General features: G+C 40.0%; 1 protein-coding gene across 2 annotated transcripts in view; it reads right to left on the minus strand.

Moving 5' to 3' along the window:
• Positions 1-21,173, minus strand: part of LOC122764857 (NADPH oxidase activator 1-like) — a 38,695-nt gene extending 17,522 nt beyond the window's left edge. Inside the window, exons 1-5 of one of the 2 annotated variants that reach the window (XM_044018817.1) lie at positions 21,022-21,173; positions 15,440-15,614; positions 14,798-14,880; positions 9,969-10,077; positions 743-877 (exon numbers count right to left, since the gene is read on the minus strand). In XM_044018817.1, the coding sequence (XP_043874752.1) occupies positions 743-877; positions 9,969-10,077; positions 14,798-14,880; positions 15,440-15,613 (501 nt within the window). In that variant the 5' untranslated portion in view covers position 15,614; positions 21,022-21,173. Of the gene's footprint in view, positions 1-742; positions 878-9,968; positions 10,078-10,168; positions 10,302-14,797; positions 14,881-15,439; positions 15,615-21,021 lie in introns of those variants that run through there. The other variant, XM_044018818.1, reaches the window with a different exon arrangement.
• Positions 21,174-21,488: the final 315 nt, after the last annotated feature.

Below are 21,488 nucleotides of genomic sequence, written 5' to 3' on the forward strand. Positions count from 1 at the left end.
TTATCAATTAAAAGTAAAATCATAAACTACTACAAATACAAATTCTTGTTGTGAAAAGTGAATTTTGACCCTGGATTTCTCCTAACATACTCAGTAAAAGTACTTCATACATGTTCATGTCCAATAAATCCGTTTATGCTATTACTACTAAGTTACTAAGTTCCGTTACAGATTTTGGCAAGTATCAGCGCTGGGTTTTGAAAAAATTGATACATGCAGGCAGGGCCGGCTCTTGGCATTGGCGATATAGGCGGTCGCCTAGAGTGCCATTTTTTTAAAACAATGAAAATAAAAATGATTTTCTATTCCCAGTCGCCCTCATTTGTGTGTTCTCTCTTGAAAATAATAAATATTAACAAATGAATAAATAATAATGTTCCTAAAATGTGGTGCTGCTGAAACACATGACGGGTGACCTCAGGGTCAGAGCAGGGATCAGGGATCAGATTGCTTTTGCTGCAAGGAAGTCCAGGAAAGACACGCTGGAAAGAGTTACCTGAAAGTTTGTTGTTGTTGTTCAAATGAAACTGTTGTGATTGTTCTTGTGGTTGCTGTAATTCAATACTTGAAAGTTGTGATTTTTTGCTGTTTGCTGTTGTTGTTCAAATTAAACATGTGTGATTGTTCATTTGGCTGGTGTAATTCGTGTGTGTGTGGGGGGGGGGACACCGGAGAGCAATCTCGCCTTGGGCACAAAATTAGGTAGAGCCGGCCCTGCATGCAGGACTCTGTTAACACTCACCAGGATGTTGTCCAGGGCCACCTCTATGTTTCCTCCTCGACTGCCTCCTCTCTCTTGATTGGCTGACAGCAGAACTTTATTTGCCTGATCCCACTGGCCCATTCGACAGTACACAGCTGCTGTGTTATATAAAACCTAGAGGATTAAAAAAAAAAAAAAAATCAAACAAAGGAAATGCATAAGGTTGTTTAATGGCTACAAGACTTCCCAGACTACATTTTGGAAACTCTTAACAATCAGTGTCTCCTGTGTGGCAGCCTGTTGCAGCAGCTCTTGCTGCTTTCTGGCTTTACTGTAAATTTCCTCATTGTGGGACTAACATTACATTTCTTCAGCTGTGGCGTTAAAACGGTCACGTCATTATAATCTTATATATCATCTAGAAGTTTACAGGTCTATAATTAAAATGAATGCACTTAACAAATTCACATTCTCAAACCCGGTCCATTTAGTGTTGGAACGGAGTTCAGCACAGTCCTACCATGGAAAACCAGCAGGATTATCAAGATGGACTGAGGAGGATAAAATCTATTTTGTCATTTGCAATTTGGCATCTCTCCAGGGATGGAAATGAGTGCAATGGTTGGTTGAAGTTGTCTTTTCTAGCCGGCTAAAGTTGATAGTTAGACCCATAGACTGTAGCCTGTGGGCTGCTGCACGTGAACGGATGAACTCAAAGCCGTCCATTTTCACATAGTTTGAATTGACACATCGTAGCAGTGTGGTTAAATATCAAAATGTGAATCTATTTAATGCTAATGCTATTTAAATGCGTAGGTTGGCAGCTCTGCTATTTAAATGCAAGGATTCCACATGGTTTGGGCCACATGGTTGGTGTCGTGGTTAGCACTCTGGCCTTTGCAGCAAGTAGACCCGGTACGAACAAGGGCCTTTTTGTATGGAGTTTGCATGTTCTCCCCGTGTGTGCATGGGTTTTCTTCGGGTGCTGCGGCTTCCTCCCAGAATCCAAAAACATGCAATTTGGGGATTAGGTAAATTGGACAGTCTAAATTGACCACAGGTGTGATTGTGAGAGTGGGTGGCTCATTTGTTCTCAAATGTCCTACAATGTCGTCCTACATTTCAAAAATCATTACACAAACCTTTGAGTACTTTAGGATAGGGAACAACTGCCCTGATCATTTTATTGCTAGATTGTGAATGATCGAGATTTGGTTTGGAGGCATATGGCGATGATAACATTTGCAAGACTTTATAGCCCATTGATCAATCAATCTTTTCTGTTAATTTATTGTTTGACCTAGCGCCACCTAGAACGCCTGCACACCAGAACCGGATTCACAATTCACAACGACATGTACTACGACCACATCCTTCTCTGCAAAGACGCTCTCTCCACAGATCAAACCAACTTACTATGCCAACATCATCACTTCTGACAAAAGAAACACCAGAGCCCTTTTCTCCATCCTCAACAATATCCTACGACCCCCTGATACTCTCGCCCCACATCTGCTCTCAACTGCCCACTGCGACACTCTCATGTCTTTTTTCAACTCCAAAATCCAAGACATCCACCAACAACTCCTCAACCAACACTACGCCATCTTACCCTATTTCCTGCTGTCCCCCACTCCCCCCTGCTGACGGCAACATTAAATACATGGTAAATGGTGCGCCATTTAGAGACGAGATGCAGAGGCCAGGTCAGAGGCTCACAGACAGTGTGGTGTTGAAATTGGTGGAGCTTTACACAGGAAAGGGCAGGAACACTACACTTGTTTACTTCCCTTGAGTTTGCAAAAACATTACAAGCCAAGAAAACAAGCCTCGTTGGCATTGTCAATAAAATCAGAGGAGAGCTCCCACCGTGCGTAATGACGCAAACGCCGCTGTTTATCACACAGGTGCTGAAAAGTGATCAACAGGTCAACACAGCTGTGACCATGAGTGGGGAAAAGGCTTAACCAGACCAGACATGGTAACATACTTGCTACCCCCACCCCCCATGGACTGTACTTTTGCACATGACCCCCCCTCCCGCAAATAAATGCTCTGGACCTGTTATCACAGGTGCTGCCCTCCGCTGGTTTAAATCAATGATAAAGCCTCATTACAAACACAAGTTAATTGTGGAGTTCCACAAGGCTCAGTGCTTGGGTCTATACTTTTTACCTTATATATGCTATCTCTAGGGAACATTATTAGAAAGCACAACATACACTTTCATTGTTATGCAAATGACACACAGCTATATTTATCAATGAGGCCAGATGAAATAAATCAGGTTGTTCAACTCAAGGAATGTCTCAGAGACATTAAGTCCTGGATGACCTATAACTTTCTACTTTTAAACTCAGAAAAAACTGAGGTCATTATACTCGGCCCTAAACACCTCAGAGAAAAACTTTCCGATCACATTGTCACTTTAGATGACATCACCCTGGCTTCCAGTTCCACTGTGAGGAACCTTGGAGTTACTTTTGACCAGGAAATGTCATTTGATTTACACATAAAACTAATTTCCAGAACAGCCTTCTTCCACCTGCGGAACATTATGAAAATTAGAAACATTTTGTCCTTACAGGATGCTGAAAAACTTGTTCATGCTTTTGTTACATCTAGATTAGATTACTGTAACTCCTTATTATCAGGATGTTCCAACAAGTCTGTTAGAACCCTTCAGTTAATTCAAAATGCTGCAGCACAAGTTCAGACAGGAACTAGAAAGAGAGACCACATAACTCCAGTATTAGCTTCTCTACACTGGCTCCCCGTACAGTTTAGAATTAAATTTAAAATCCTCCTCCTCACATACAAAGCACTTAATGGTCAGGCCCCTTCATACCTGAAAGACCTAGTCTTACCCTATCACCCTAATAGACCACTTAGGTCACAAAATACAGGTTTACTTGTGGTTCCCAGAGTCTGTAAGAGTAGAATGGGAGGCAGAGCCTTTAGTTACCAGGCTCCTCTCCTGTGGAACCAGCTCCCAATGATAGTTCGGGAGGCGGACCCTCTCTGTATTTAAAGTTAAACTTAAAACTTTCCTTTTTGATAAAGCTTATAGTTAGAGCTGGTTCAGGGAAACCTGGACCATCTCTTAGTTATGCTGCTATAGAACTAGACTGCGGGGCGATTTTCCTGTGGTGCATGCACATTCACTCTCTCACACTCAGGATATGATTATGACTTTTTATATGTCATTAACCTTGTCTCTTTCTCTCCCTAGTTTGTGTCTTTCCTTCCTTCCCTCTCTCTCTCTCTCTGTATTCTCATCATGCAGGTTGCGGGATCAAGATCAAGTTTCTGAGGCTATCCATATCATCACCATTATTATTGTGCCATAATTAAAAAATCAATATCATTAACTGTATAAACTTGTAACCTGATACAGTTGTTGTGTATCTGCTCCTAGTCTCTCTCTGTCTTCTCTCATCTCCCTCTTGTCCTTTCTCTCCCCCCTTTCTGTCCCCCACCTTTCCCCCATTTTTCCTTTCACCCCAATCGGTCGAGGCAGATGACTGCACATCTCTGAGCCAGGTTCTGTCAGAGATTTCTTCCTGTTAAGAGGGAGTTTTTTCTCTCCACTGATGCCTAGTGCTTGCTCATTGTGTGAACTGTTGGGGTTCTATGTTCTCCTTGATGTTGTCTATGTACAGTGCCTTGAGATAATATATGTTATGATTTGGCGCTATACAAATAAAATTGAATTGAATTGAATTGAAATTGATTTAACTTTAGAGTCAGCGAGCATCACACACCCACTTTCTTAGATTTTTCCTGCTTGTGCGGTTACAAGAGCTCAGTCAAAGAAACCATCAACCTGACACCCAGCAGGGAGACATGAGATCGTCCCTCTGGTTGGAAACTTGCCAGCTACTAGAGAAGAGTTTATTGCAGCCCAACAAGCTGATGTTACACTCTTAAAATGTCCATCAACAGTTGTTGGCCAGGAAGAAGCTAAGCAGAAGAAAATAGCCTATGTCCTTAATGGCCTGTTGATGCGCCGCTGGACTGGTGGTGATTGGGGTGGGATTTATCAGGTTGTAGTGCCTATGGTTTTTCGTTCTCAGGTATTGTCCTTAGCTCATGACCCATGGTCAGGACACTTGGGGGTCACAAAGACCTATAACCGAGTCCTTAAACATTTCTTTTGGCCAGGACTTAAATCTGATGTAGTGCAGTACTGTCGTTCTTGTCATGTAAGTCAGATGGTTGGTAAACCAAATCAGGTAATTCCCCCCGCTCCTCTCTGTCCCATTCCAGTAACACATGAACCATTTGATCGGGTTATTGTAGATTGTGTGGGGCCACAACCAAAAACTAAAGCTGGGAATCAGTTTCTTTTAACCGTCATGTGTGCTTCCACCAGGTTCCAAGAAGCTGTACCCCTCCGGACGATTACAGCTCCAGTGATCACCAAAGCCCTGGTAAAGTTTATGTGGTGCCTTATGTGGTGGAGAGCAAACTGAGTGATACAAACTACATCACCAAAACCCCTGACCGCCGGCAGCAGACCAGAGTATGTTATGTCAACATGATGAAACTGTACCGCCCAAGAGAGGATGAAAAGGGGCCACCTACAACCCAAACGTTTTCACCTATGGCTTCACTTTCGGAGGTGACGACTTCCGCTGCTGCTGAAGGCCTGGTGATGCGTAACGCTACACCACAGGGGGCGAGACTTAGCAACACTGAGGTATTGTCTGATTTGCCTCACTATTTGTCTCCTTAGTGACCAGAGTATTGACATCACCAAACTCATACATGACTCATACGAGCCTTTTCAGTCATATTCCCTCCCAGACCTTGGTCATCACACATGACATCGTCCTGACGAACCCTATACTAATCAAACAGCGGGCCTATCGGGTTAGTCCAGCTAAGAGAGAGATGATGAAAAGGGAGGTTGACTATTTGTTGCTGAATGGATTTGCAGTACCGAGTTGTAGTTCCTGGAGTTCTCCTTGTGTCCTAGACGTCAAGTCTGATGGAAGTCCGAGATTCTGTACTGACTTCCAAAAGGTAAACTCAATTACTGTCCCTGATGCACATCCTTTACCTCGTATTGACGATTGCATTGATGAGATTGGACCTGCGAGGTATGTTAGCAAACTCAACATGTTAAAGGGATACTGGCAAGTTCCTTTAACCCTCCCCCAGACGTCTGAAATTTCAGCCTATGCAACCCCTGACAGCTTCCTCCAATACACAGTTATGCCTTTCGGACTATGCAATGCTCCTGCTACCTTCCAGAGGCTAGTAAATAAGGTTTTAGGAGATGTTTCAAACTGTAAGGCCTATTTATAGATGACATTGTGGTGTATTCAAATGACTGGGCTAGCCACATAACCACACTGAGGGAGGTTTTTTTGGCGCTTATCTGCCGCATCTCTTACACTGAACCTTGCCAAATGTGAGTTTGGAAAGGTACTGTTCTTTATCTGGGTCAGCAGGTTGGTCAAGGAAAAGTGTGTCCAGCAAATGTGAAAACCCCCGCCATTTCTGAGTTTCCAGTACCAACTACCAGAAGAGAGCTGCGCCGCTTCCTTGGGATGGCTGGGTACTATCGCCGGTTTTGCCGAAACTTTTCCTCTGTGGCAGCCCCACTGACCACCTTAACCAGTCCTTCCAAGCCCTTTGTCTGGTCTGGTGAGTGTCAGCGGTCATTCAACAGCCTGAAAGGTCTTCTTTGTTGCTCTCCAGTTCTGTCTGCCCCAGATTTCACCTCCCCCTTTAAGCTGGAAGTAGATGCCTGTGCAGTTGGTGCTGCGGCACTGCTTCTGCAGGAGGATGACCAGGGCATCGACCACCCAGTGAGTTACTTTTCTCGCAAGTTTGATAAACACCAACTTAAGTATTCTACTATTGAGAAAGAAACTCTTGCACTCTTGTTTGCTTTGCAGCATTTCGAAGTTTACCTAGGGTCAAGTGAAAAGCCTACAAGGTTTTTACAGATCATAACCCCTTAGTATTCCTTCATCACATGTACAACCATAACCATCGTCTTATGCGTTGGTCACTTATTGTTCATAATTACAATCTGGAAATCAGCCATAAGAAGGGATCTGAAAATATTATTGCTGACGCACTGTCAAGTGCAGCATAGTTAGTAGGGTTGGAGATTTTGTTGTTTCGTTCCAAACAAGGTGTTTGGACTTGTATGGGTGGGGGTGTTACATGCCCAGCAGGGGCATTATGTTAGTTTTCTTGTCCTCTTCTCTCCTCTCTCCCTCCCCTATCCTTCCACCAGGTGCTGATCATCATGAGCTGCACCTGGGAGGAGATGAGGCCGAGCTTAGCGGTGGAGCGTTGCCACCCATGTAACATTTTGACAATTATTTTGAACTCTTGTTTTTAGAGAGGACAGGTTTTTTTTTGTTTGGTAACAAAGGTTTAGAGTAGGACTCGTTTTGTTTTATTGATTTCATTTATTTGGCATTTATTTATAAAAACTGTAAATGTAATTCTGTCTGCTGTCACCGTGGGGCACTTTCGAAATTGAATATTTTCATATAGACGTCTTCAGGGCCGGACGATCATCAATCCTAGCAATTTTGGTTCAGATCGGACTAGGATCGGCAAAGTTGTAACAGTTTGTTTTTTTAGTATTTTCTGCCACCACCAGGAGGCGCTGTTTTCAAAATGTACCATTTTCAGCAACATACTCGGCTTCAGCAACTATCCATCATCAATCATAGCAAGGTTGGGATCACACCTTCCATCGCAAAGTTATATAAGAGTTTTGTTGTCTGTTGTGAAAAATCTGAATTATCACCAACATACTTTAAATAACTTAAGATCCTCAACTTGTCCACAGTGACCTCACCAAGTTTGAAGGTGATCACACAAAAGCTCTAGGACAAGCTTGTTCAAATACCAAATATATCATATGTATATATATATATATATATATATATATATATATATATATATATATATATATATATACACATATATAAGGACAAGCTTGTATCACACCATCATATTGTGTGCCGTCACCAGGGCATATTTCCATATAGACGTCTTCAGGGCCGCACGATCATCAATCTTAGCAAGTTTGGTTCAGATTGGACCAGGATTCGCGAAGCTGTAGCAGTTTGTTTTTTTGTCGCAAAAATCCAAATTTGCATCATTGCCATGGCAACACTGTTAAACGATTTGTCATCATATTCAGCATGCATCATCTACCATGTGTTTTGAGTGTTTTCACCAATTTTGAGTTCAATACAACGATCTCCGTAAAAGTGATTCACATAATTGTGAAGAAAGGGAATTTTCTTTGTATTTTCTGTCACCAACAGGAGGTGCTGTTTTCTAAATGTTCCGTTTTTGCATTGGGAAAGGCCTCAAAAATGCGATTAATTTTTGGGAAGAATAATAATAACTCTTTCAGTTTCAGTTTCTTTGTATCTTCCTTTGTAAACTAATCAGATATGTCTTATGAATCTAATTTCAGAAAAAAACACTTGTGTACTCTGTAACAGCTCCCAGTGACTGGGCAGCAGGTCCTTCTGAAAGGCCTCTCCATCATCCACCTTTATGCTGATCCCCAGCTCCTTTAGTGTGGGCACCACATCTGCCAGGGTGGAGAAACTGCCGTAGTCCACATGCATTCTTAGTTAGAGAAAAAGGCACTGGGCTTTTACTTTCTTTTCTTTGAGTTGTTTAATTACTTCCCATATCTGTTTGCGATTTCCTCTATACATCTGGTGTGTAATCTTGATCACAAAAAAAGAATGCAGGAAAGCAGAACACAAGTGGAGAAAAAACGAACTTCAAATTCACTATGACCTCTACAAACAAACATTTTCAATGATAGACAGCAACACTTTTATTAATCAGAACATCAACAATACTCGCACCCTGTTTGCCATGGTTGATAATCTTACAAACCCTCCTAATCAGATAGGCCCAGAATTCCTTTCCATAAAAAATAATTTGCTTGCTTTGTGGGAGTAAAATTATATAGGGAAAGGTCAAAGGCCAAGGAACCAGCATGTTGGATGTAACTTGGGTTGGAAACATCCAGATGTGGTGTGTTTGGTTCCAATAAATGAGTGTTCTAACTATAAACTATAGTATCTCTGATTTAAAAATAACAAGCTCAGGCACACACACACTGGCACCAGCAGAAAATCTGGTAATGATATAGTGGTATTGTGACCTATCTCCAGGGTGTATACCGCCTCAGGAGGATAAAAGAGTAGAAGATTGATGTATAGATGAATATTGGTATTGCGTTTTGCTTTTTTCATTTGGTACAAGGTGGAGTGTTGAGTGCTGCCTAGAAGGCAAACAACTGATAATCTTTTTGCCAGATATTTAGACGTGTGTTTAAAATCAGCATTGGCCTCCAATCTTGCTGTTTCAAAATTTCACTTCACTTTAATTTAAGGTTTCAGTGATGTGCCTAATTCATAATCATGCTGCTACATTATTTCAGTTTTTGCATGATTGCTTGTCATGTCCATGCCCAGAGTTTTGTTAATTTATAAATGGTAGAGTTATATATGTGGAGCACAGGTGCATTAACAATGGATGGACCAGGATGTCTTATCTGCCCTATGAGAAATATGTTATGTTGTGCAACCTCTCCTTCAGCCACCATCAATGACGCTTTGTTTTGAGCTGTTTGAACTACACGATCAAGGTGATGACATGTCAGTATCTCACTGCTTTCATTCATCACAACTGACAGATGTAAAGGGGTTGGATTTCCATTTCCATTTGCAGAAAAAAAGAATAATGAAGCCTGGAGTCCCTCTGTGAATGCAGGGCTGTTGGAGTTTTTTTATATACCAGCACAAAGGGCAGAGCATTATTTTGTAGTACTAGGTTTTATATTTACTCATATAGTATATAGTGTAATGTATTTGTGGGTCATGCTCACATGGACCAAAACCTGGTCCTCATGAGGTAAAACCTAATTTTAGAGCTAACTAAATCTTAAGTTTAGAGCTAACTTTTGAATTGTGATTAGGTTACAGTTAGGTATAGGTATCAATGTCAAGGTTATGGATAATACTTTATTTTGTCAAAATCAATAGAAGTCTAGATTGGTCCTCATGTTTGCAGTTGCACCATGTTTGGTTGAGACTTGACTTGGACTCTTTAGCTCAAAGATTTGAGACAATCTGACTTGTGACTCAAAAAATGACTTGTGAACATCTCTGGAGTGTGTGTATGAACCTCATGGGGCTTTCAAGTTAGTGTCCCGACAACAATAGAAAGGCAAGAATGTAAATAAGTTTTGTCATACCTGCCAGCTGTACAGCTTAAATTGCAGTCCCAGTTGTCTGTAGTCAATAACCACATTTCCTCTCATATGTTCCTGTGCCCAGATACAGTCTGACAGAGCCTCCTCTAATCTGGATGGAAAAAGGAATTCATAAATAATAATAATAATAATAACAACAATAACAACAACAATAATAATAATAACAATAATAATAATAATACCTAGTAGTGCAACCGGTTCTGAATGGGTTCGAGCTTGAGGGCTCGCATGGCGACGTGGGCACACAGAGTCCTCTAGCTCATATCCTGTTCATTCACCGCTTGTGGTACTAGTTATTTTCAGTCCTAGTTATTTTCGGTGGCCTCAAGTTAGAGGGCAAATATGGCCAACTTCCTGTTGGATGAAAGGCATGTCTGTAAACGTGTTTAGGGAAGGTCCCTTGAGTCACATATCAAGTTTTGTGCAGAATAGACAATGTACAGCCAAGTTAATGGGCACTTCTTGTTTAAAATGGCCGACTTCCTGTTGGGTGGGAGGGGTGTCCATAAACATGTTCAGGGAATGTCCCGTGACTCACATATTAAGTTTTGTGCAGATCCGACAATGTTAGACTTTACTTCCTGTTTCGGGCGTTCTACTACCTATAGGGAGGTAACCTTTTACAGACATATTCAGGACGGGTCTGAGGTACTACATATCAAGTTTCAAGTGGATACAACAATCCTTGTTAGAGCAGCATCACAAACTGTAAGTGTAATTCTGTCTGCTGTTACCAGGGGGCGCTGTTTTTGAAATTGAATATTTTCATATAGACGTCTTCAGGGCTGGACTATCATCAATCCTAGCAGGTTTGGATCAGATCAGTATTAGTATTTTCTACCACCACCAGGAGGCATTGTTTTCAAAATGTATTGTTTTCAGCAACATAGTCATCTTCAGCAACTACCTGTCATCAATCAAATGAAGTTTGGTTGGGATGGGACCTTCCATCGCGAAGTTATAAGAGTTTTGCTTTTTGTTGTGAAAAATATTAATTAACGCCAACTTTGACGTTAATTGTTGGCGTTAAAGTTGGCGTTAATTCATATTCATATTCATATTTTTTCAAAATGTTCAAAAATAAATTTTTTCACCAACTTTGCCGCCCCCTTTCTTGTACGCCATGATACTTATTGAAAAGTTTTTGATAACTTTAGATCCTCAACTTGTCCACAGTGACCTCACTAAGTTTGAAGGTGATTCCATGAAAGTTCTAGAACAAGTTCGTTCAAATACCATTGGTGCAAAATGGCCAAAATCGGCAAAAAATTAACTTTCAATCCAAGATGGCGGCCTTCCTTTTCGTTTTAGAGCTTAGGCTGCGCTGACTTTTTTGTCCGTCCCGACCTAAGGAAGGCGTGTATCAAGTTTTGTGCATGTACATTAAACTTGCTCCTCAGGCCCACAAGTTTTAGGGGGTGGAGCGATTTACTTTGGTGAAGAAGAAAAATCCTTACGATTACAATAGGGTTCTTGTAACCTTGTTGCTCAAACCCTAATAACTCTAGCGATTTCAATAGGGTTCTTGCAACTGTGTTGCTTGAACCTGAATAATAATATTTTGCATTTCAACAGGGTTCTACACACTTTGTGCTCGAACCCTAATAATTGTACATTTTATTTATAAGCGCCTTTCAACCCTTAAGGACAATTTACAAAACAAACAAACAAACAACAATAAAAAACAGTAAACAGGACGACAGTAAACATAAATTGGAGTGTGATTACAGAGTATAAACAGGTGGGGTTTGAGTCTGGAATTAAAGAGGGGAAGAGAGTCAGAGTTGCGCATGTGAATTCAGAGCAGAGCGGCTGAAAGGAGTAAAAGTGAAAGTGGATGGCTTTGAAGGCATGCAGGAGGATTTTAAATAGAATTCTGAAATGTATCAATCTGAATTGACCGGGAGCCAGTGGAGTTGTTGTAGGATGGGGGTGATGTGGTGGAATGAGTGGGTACTGGTGATGATGCAGGCAGCTGAATTCTGGACCTGGAAGTTTATGGAGGGATTTGTGAGGGAGACCAGAGAGGAGAGAGTTACAGTAATCAATGCAGGAGGTGACGAGGCAAGGGAAGGGAGGAGTTGATCAATATTGTGAATATGTAAATATACAGGAGGAGCTGTCAATGGTGAGGGAAAAACTGTCACCTTTGGATAAAGGTGTGTGGATTTTGTGACGACCCCAAGTGGGCAGGGTTGTGTCGATGTGCCTCTCTCCCCTTCTCTCCATTTTACACAGGCATGCACTCAAGCCTATGCATCGCAGATGTATGCAGTTTCCAAGGAGGCGGGGCTTTGCTTTTAAAGCCAAGCAATCCAGCCGTGCTCTCACTCTCTCTCACCATTTCCGGCCTGGCGTCCTGCAGCTCACATTGTTTGTTCTTAGTTTCACATCCAACACTCACACACATTCATGCACCTGCATTTACAACATATTCACCTGATTACAGATATAGGTTGTATTTGGTTTAGATTATTATTTTGATAAATAAATATCAAATTGCCGCCATCTCTTGTACCTCTTTGTTTTTGTCAAGTCATCTGAGCCAGTCTTGACAATTTGGTGCCAATAATGACGATTTCTGTTTTATCACTGTTTAATTTGAGGAAACATTATGTGACTAACATTGTTATTAGCTAGCTCAGTAAGTTAATTTTAAAATGCAAATGATATGCACATTGAAACTTCTATTCGATCAGTTGATCGTACTAAGCTGTAACGGGAGCATGTGAGCATCTGCTAATAATATGTATAACAAACCTACCTGATGTGCTTGAATAATGTGTGAATGACACAGCTTTGGGTATGAAGTATTGACTGTGATGCTAATGATTTAGCAACTAGCTGAGAGTTAGAGACATCATCAGCTCATTCAGCAACAGGAGCTCATTTGGCAACAGACTGATCCATCCACACCACAGAGCCACTTTTGATATTGGAAATATGTATCTATATTTGATCCTTCTAACTCTTAAGTTAGCCTTTAACCTTTCTTGTTTTTCATTTTTATGATATGTATATTCATATTTCATTTTATTTTTCTCTGGGAACGCTCTGGGTCCCTAGACCTGCTATTAATACTCATTGTTCAAACTATACTACTAATAGTCTCTGTCCTGTGGGCTAACAGATATCAGATGTCACTGACAGCGGGACCAGGAGGGAGTTGGTCTATGTAAATGTGATGATACTGTCACCTAACTCCCCTGAAATTGTAAATCTTTGAGGCTAAAATTTTCCCTAAAGCAGTTTGAGGAGTGCCTAAATTCAAATGGCCACATCTTCTTCGAATATTTTCCATGTGTTAGATATTGTTGGAAAGCTTAGAATTCACACTTTCAGAATCTCTTAATAAATCAAAATGTCCCTCAGGAGACTTGTGCCAGTTTTTTCCATGCATGGGCACAAATGTCCTTCCTCTCATTCTTTCAAAATAAAATCAATTCTATTTACACAAACATGGATAGGGGACACCTCCCCCACCTCTGTCTCACTTTACCCTAGTATCCCAATGGAGCTGTGAACTCTTGTTACAACAATGAGAAGTCACACTTATATTCTGGATGCGATGCCATCCCATCTGATATCATCAAGAACTGTCTCTCAGTCCTCGCTCCACTCATCACCCATAATCCCCATACATCTACAACCTTGGTTTCAACTTTCGCAGCAATCTCTCATTTGAACACCATGTCAACCATGACACCAAATTCACTTTCCTCTGTCCCAAAAACAAAGTCCATCTCCATCCTTGCTGCTAAAACCCTTCATCTCTTTCAGAACAGATTACTACAAGAGCATTAATCATGCTACATTTCCCAAGGTCCTCAATAATCCTCATAACTCCCAATCCCCAATACCTCCAGTGGCCTCCGGTCCAACAACACATCAATTTTAAAGTCCTACAAAGCCAACCTGGAATTCTCTCCCCAAAAATATTCAAGACTACGCTGACCTCCCAACATTCAAAATGCTCATCAAAACCCACCTCTTTCGAACTGCCTTCAATTTGTAAAAACTCAGGATGTTTTATCAATGTGTGGAATTGTGTGTGTTTGACTTTATGCTTAATTATGCAAAGTATTTTTGAGTGTGTGTGTATGTTCATGTGTGGCAAAGGAAAAGGCTTATACTCTTTTGGTGGCTGGACACTAAGGTATGTATTTATATAGCACTTTTCTAGACTTGTTGACCACTCAAAGCTGCTTTACACTGGAGTTTTGCCATTCACCCATTCACTCACACTTTCATACAGCGCATCTATGTGGAGTGCATTTTCTATCACTCATCTTTCATACCCATTCATACGCTGCCGACACAGCCGTTAGGAGCAACGTGGGTTTATGTATCTTGCCCAAGGACATATCATGTGTTGCCACATGACTTTGTCACTATATTTAGTGATTTTACAGACAACCCAGTGACAAAAAAGTTTTTCAATCACATTACTGAACTCACTGAGGACAGAACGTGTTCTGGCGATATCAAGCATCTTTTCATGCAAACTCCAAACACAAGATAGGGACAGTGAATATCAGTGCAAGAGAGATGTGGAACTATAATTTTCAATTTTATTTTATACTATCTTCCCAAAGCTGTGGGTAAGTTTCCATGTGGACATGCCCTAAGGAAGGAGACTTGTTGTCTCCATTGTCTAGACAGAGCGACAGAGCTGGGAAGAAAGAAATGTTCTAACAAGTGAACAGATTGTGTACTTTGAAGAGATTAGGGGGGGACAGCAGAAGGGGATGACATACCTGGAGAAGGAGAAGAAGTATATTCTTTGTGACAGTATTTGTGATAGTTCCTACCTGTCAATCTGCATCATCACTGCTCCTCTCTGGAAGAAAGCAATAGCAAGTCGTTCATCCTTGCATATGGTGAGGTCTAAAGCCTGGGCATCAGAGAGGGGAAAATATGAGGTTACACTGAATGTTTCTTGTTTTTACAGTGATTTGATGACATCACAGATGGGAAGCCACTTCGCAAAATCTTATTGGATCAAATTCTTACTACTATACTTACTATAATGCTACATTGTGAATGTATGAAAAGTATATTTATGTAAAACCTGTTTGGCTCCATTGGGAGTGAATATCCAAATGTTTGTTGATGTTTTGTCACACTTGTTATTGTATAACTATTTTGTTATCTCTTAAATATTGCGTTTGAAATGCATTAATTGGCATGACCCACTCTGAGAATCAGATGTTACATCTCAAGGGATCATTCCAAAAAAATTATTTATATACAGTATAAATATATAAAAATAAATATTTATCTTACACTGCAGACTTGACCTATGACATTTTGTTTTATGTATTTGTCTTCAAGAGGAGTTAAAGTAACCAATTAAAGGACTTAAATATTATGTGTTCATGCTGTTTATCTGTATTTCCTTGTTTGTGTTTATACAACAATTGCTGTAAAGTTATAATAATGTATGCAACGACCTGCAGGGCCAGGTCCAGTTGTCCCAGAGCCAGGTGAGCTGAAGCAGTGTTGAACAGCGTGCGAGATGTGGGTTCAGTAATTTGCTCAAGTTTGTTCAGAGCTCCTTGCCAGTCCTTGATATTCATGGCCTGCACAGACTCATCCCACAGCTCTAATAACTCAGTGTAAAGCATCCTAAAGATTGGAGAGAGGAGAGCAGAAACAAAGGTGCACCCACATAAATGCACATTTACTGTAGCTGACATTGCATATTCATACTTCATACATACAAAGTGCTTTTACCCATATTTTTATTTTTAAACTTCATAAATACAGCTGCACATATTTTATTTTTAAATACTTGTTACTTGTCACTTACACTTTTCCAATGATTTCATCAGTATTAGATTATTTTCAGTGTTGATTCTATAACTGACTTTATTGTATATATCTATATACTGTAATTGTTACAGCTGTATTGCATTTCACAATGTGCTGATCAGCCACAGGAGCTCATTCAGCGACTAATCCATCCACACTACACCACAGAGCGACTTAAATGTATTTTATTTTATTTGATATTATAAATATGTATCCATATTTGACCCTAAGTACTGTATATTACAAGTTTCTAGTGCTTTTTGTAACGGAAGACAGACAGGCTGACAGTCGGTTAAAAAGGAGCACACTTCAGCGCACAAACGCTGGCTATTGCGGGGGAACAGTGGTAGCTGTTCACCTGCTCTTCTAAGAGCCGTTTCTGTCTGGAAGGTCTAGGGACCCCTTTTCTTTCCCTTTTTGGTTTGTAATTTTGGCTGATGATGTATCGCTCACATGCTTACTAATCACTTCCCCAATTACTTCTATGTCAGGTATTCAACATACAAATAGACAATGAAGAAAACGTGAAGAAAAAGTGTTTTTAATGAAAAGGCAATTCTTATTTAATATTTGATTTAAACCCATAAAGTTGTCTATCTTATTGTGATTCACTTTAAATGTAGGTCTACACAAGCTAACTAAAAATCACAAAAGGCATTTTATGTCTCTTAAACAGACATATTCTCTTCTGTTTAGGTTTGCTGCACTCTCTCTCCCCGTTAGTATCCTCATCAGATGGCTTGCTTATTAACTGCAAGGCACACACACACCATAATCAAAATTATTCCCATATTTTTTGTATAGGATTATTTCTCTGCCACATACGCTTGTGTGAAACTGCTCCTGATCAGTTCCTTGCAATTTGGCTTCTCTCCAGCTCTCCACTTGTGTTTGAGGCTCGGGATTGGAACGAGTGCAATGATTGGTTGAAGTTGTCTTTTCCCAGCAGGCTAAAGTTGCTAAAATTAGACCCATAGACTGTAGCCTGTGGGTTGCTGCACCATGGATGTATTATAAGAATTGGATAGAGCACCGCCCCCTTTGCCTTGAAGACAATTTTGTCATGGTGGCCACTCGTGGTACTGCAACAAAAAATACTCATGCGGGCCAAAAAGCAATGACAGCAATAGTAAAAAAGACACCTATAAAACTGTCCCGAGACACCTCGAGACATGGACATAGGCATGTATAGATCTTAATAATACTATATTTTAAATTCATGGAGTTTCACATTTGTAAAAATGGCCATAAAAAGCCCAGAAAAACTGTCAGGGAACCGTAAGATGTGAAAACTTTAAGAGAAATGTACATCCATGGAATGGACACTTGGAGCAAGTTGATAACATAGACAGCTCATTCACATAGGCGATAGGCATTATGGGAGTAACACTACTGAGCATGCTTTATGGGCCGCATAACCCGGAAATAAACAATATTAATTTTATCTCTTTATAAAAAAGGAGTTTTTGTGTAAATTTGGCAGCATACAAACACACAACAAACACAATTAAGGTAAATGCAGATTTTAACTAACTCCATTGAAAATATCAAATTACTACACTATATAATGAATACAATAGTATTCATTATATAGTGTAGTAATACTATACTTCTGTGGTGTAGTGTAGTTAATATATTGTCTGACACAACTAGTCTTCTTGGCCCTCAATACAATTAACCACTGCATCCTGTTATCTGTGCTCCATAACATATCTCAGGCACTGCTCTCTCCTGGATAAAATCTTACCTAAGATGAGATGAGATGAGATGATTCAACTTTATTGTCATTACTCAAATACCAGTTTTGGGTAACAAAATGAGGTTTGCATCCCACCAGAAGTGCAACAAGCAGAAAGTGCAAGAATATGTATATATGTACAGAAGTAGATTTTTTTTTCCTTTTACAGAGTAATGTGCAATTGTTGGGTATATATGGATTAGTGGGATGTTCTATGAATATAAAAAAACAATATGAATATCAATAAGTGTGCTCCTATAATATTGCATGGAAAGGACATGTATCCTCTTCCTATCCTCTTTTCAGTGCAGTCTACATATGGTACATTTCCACCGGCTCTACTCGCCTCGCCTCGCCACGCCACAGAACGGTTTAAGTAGTGTTTCCACTAGCATAGTACCTGGTACTATTTTTAGTACCTGGTACCTGGTACCTTTTTTCGCAGAGGAGATGTAACCTAGTCGTGCCGTGCTGAGGCGAGGCGAGGCAGGTAGAGCCAGTGGACATGCGCCATTAGTGCTCAGTACAGGGGGCCTGTTTCTTTTAACACTACTTCCCTGTGTCCAATCTGCTCACATGATTTCTCATACCACTGCTCGACTGATGACACCCAACTGTATCTCTTTCATTAGGCAGACACTTCCACATTCTCATCATGGACCCCAGCTTTTAATGCAGATATAGCGACATGGATCATGGACCACCACCTTCCGATAAACCTCTTCAAGACTGAGGTCATTCACATTCTTTCACACAACCCCTCGCATCAAAAAAGCCCCTTCTTCCTTCATCCCAACCAAGGTTACAAGAAATCTGCTTCACACTGTACATCAGGCTTACCAGTTAAACCAGAGACAGACCAAATCTTATCTAAAATGTATGACAAAGAATAAATAAAATGAAATAAAGATTTAAATGGAAAAAGTTGAATAGTTCAAGACAAAGATAATAATGTATGCGTCTTTACATTTGAAATATTTCGTTTCACTTTATGGATAGACACGTCCATTATATTACTTTTTGTACATAAGTGATATTTGTTGACATGTTGACTCAATGTTGTACGTCATGATAGATAACAGATATTGAATTAAAATGTTTGTGATTACAGTTTCAGAATACTGTAGAAGAAAACCCCCCAGCAGATACAGTGTGTATGTCCTGGAAGAAGACCTGTGATTACTAGAGCCATTATTAACAGTTACTAATATGTTAACTAATGCTGTATAATGCATACATAATGATAACTAATTACAATATTAAACTTTTATTAACACTTAATAATTTATTAACTGAGTAGTAAACATTAATTAACTGCTTATTAATGCATTAACTAATGTGCTAACAATGCTAAGTAATACATGATAATGATAGATAATATGTTATTAAACAGTTAATTAATGCTTAATAAAGTATTAACTAACGTTAATTAAGGGACCCTTATAAGTGTTACCTGACTGGCTTTACTGCGGCATATCAACAACAATCATACACTGAGGTGATTCTAATATATGAAATCACTGTCTTCAACAGGACCTGACTTCCAGACTGATGCTGATGTGGACTGAAAACAGCTGGAGTGCACCACACTTTGTTTCACAACAATAAACCATGAATTATGCAAGTCTCAGTTTTTTTTCCTGTTACAGTACAGATATTTATGTGATATTATTGAAAGGAATACAGCACATATATCTGTTCATATTTTATTATTTATTGCCTTTTCCTCTTCAGAAAAATATCCAGTTATAAATATAAGTACATAGTGTAACATTATATTAAAATACAGAAAACATTTTTAACATAAAATACATTACCAATAATTATAGTAATTGTGATGTTTGAATACTTGTGGCTTTATGTGAAAATGTCAGAGACTTAGAGGCCAGGTATGAAAACAGTGTGAAACCATTGTACTGTCCCTGAGGATCAGGAAACTTCTCCCTGATATTCTAAACACAGCAGCTTGTCACTTTGTAAAGTATCTTGATAATATCTGTTATGAATTGGTTCTATATAAATTGAATTGAAATTAACATATGAAATATCTCCTGGCAGGATAAGGTAAGTGTCTGTGAATGTTGGCACAAGAACACCAGTTTACCCCTGACACACCAGCAGAAGGTGGGTTATCATTCCCGCACTAATGCGTCATCAGGGCATTAAAAACTAGACCTGGTTTAGTCTCCAGCAACTGAGCTGTTAGATCTCTGTGCTCCTCCAGCCGTCTTCACCACAAGTCTTTTAACATAAAACAGAAGAGAGAAAAATAAAGTGTTTGTTTGATAGATGAAATGACAATGTACTGCATATTATGGTTAGTAGGTTATTCAGTATTACAATAAAAAAAGTCAGTCAGTCATTATCTACCGCTTTATCCTCCACCAGAGGGTCGCGGGGGGTGCTGTGCCAATCTCAGCTACATCCAGTCCATCGCAGGGCCACACACAGCTAGAGACAAACAACCATTCACTCTCACACCCACTCCTATGGTCAGTTTAGAGTGTCCAATTTACCTAATCCCCACATTGCATGTTTTTGGACTGTGGGAGGAAGCCGGAGAACCCGGAGAGAACCCACACACACACGGGGAGAACACACAAACTCCATGCTCGAACCCGGGTCTTCTCGCTGCAAGGCGAGAGTGCTAACCACTACACCACAGTTTGGCCCCACAATAAAAAAAGTATGGAACATAATTTGCTCTGTGCATAAATATCAATCTCTAATATTAAATCTCCCTCCTGCTTTTCATGTAATACATCATAAAATCTTTCAGCTGAAGTTACACAGGCAACAACTGTGATGAGATAACACATCAAATTGATGTTGTAGATTACACTGTCATTTACAATATGATGTGATAGAGACACCAACGTTATATAAATACATATTGTATTTCTGTTGTTACTGAGCAGACCAGGTAAGAAAATCATACAACACAACAAACCTGTGTTACTTGTCTACAATGTGTGAGGAGCTTCTCTTTTCGGGTGACGTTTGTTCCCGTCTCGTCCGCTTCTGGAAACACGTGGTCAGTCTGAACGAGACTGACCATGTGTGTCCACGTAAAATGCAATTATCGCATATTATTATTTACGATTACGTTGATAACAGCTAGCCCACAGTAGCGCTCAAATCCTAACAGGATATGAAAAAAATAACAATAAGTTTCAGTATCATACACGTCTATGATCTATACAATTAACAATATACTCAAGTAAAATGTATTTCATGTCTTTATATGGGAACCTCATCTATTGATGTGGTCACAGATGACGAGGGCGGCACTTGATCGGTGGAGGCCACCGTAGCCCTCAAGTAAGGGAGGGGGTGAGCAGACATCATTGTAAATTTCAGTTCCAGGCGACATCTAGAGTCTAGATGTCACCTGGAACTATAAACTTAACCTTTAATGAAAGTAGCAAAACTTACATGCATGGCTCTTACGCAAACCATATAACTTATATTTGGAGTGCTTACCTGTTGCTGCTGAACCAGAGGCCAGTACCAGTTGAGTGTAGCTCTGCTTCCTTTCTGCTGTCCTCTACACTGTCTATAAAGTGGGTGTAACAAGCCTCCTGCTGAGACTCCACCCTTGCTGCAATAAGGAAGTTCTCAGCCTTACTCTCCTGGAAAAACCCACAGAGATGCAATCGCTTTGGAATTCACTCACCACTGTGGCACATGCGCTAAGTGATATCAACATACACACAGACAGAGTCACACAGAATAAAATTCAAAGTTACAATATAGAATTACAATACTGTGTTACTGATGAGTTTTCAATGAGATCCATTCATTCACTGACAGCTTTTTCTATGAATCATGTAAGAACAAAGATGTTGTAAACAAGGAAATTCCCTACTCCATTGGTTAATCATTGCACAAGGAGCACACCAGCACATTGTGTTGACTAACCTGCTTCACAGGTTGTTTTGTTGTTCTGT

Source organism: Solea senegalensis, unplaced genomic scaffold, assembly GCF_019176455.1.
Source record: "Solea senegalensis isolate Sse05_10M unplaced genomic scaffold, IFAPA_SoseM_1 scf7180000017714, whole genome shotgun sequence".
Classification (NCBI taxonomy): domain Eukaryota; kingdom Metazoa; phylum Chordata; class Actinopteri; order Pleuronectiformes; family Soleidae; genus Solea; species Solea senegalensis.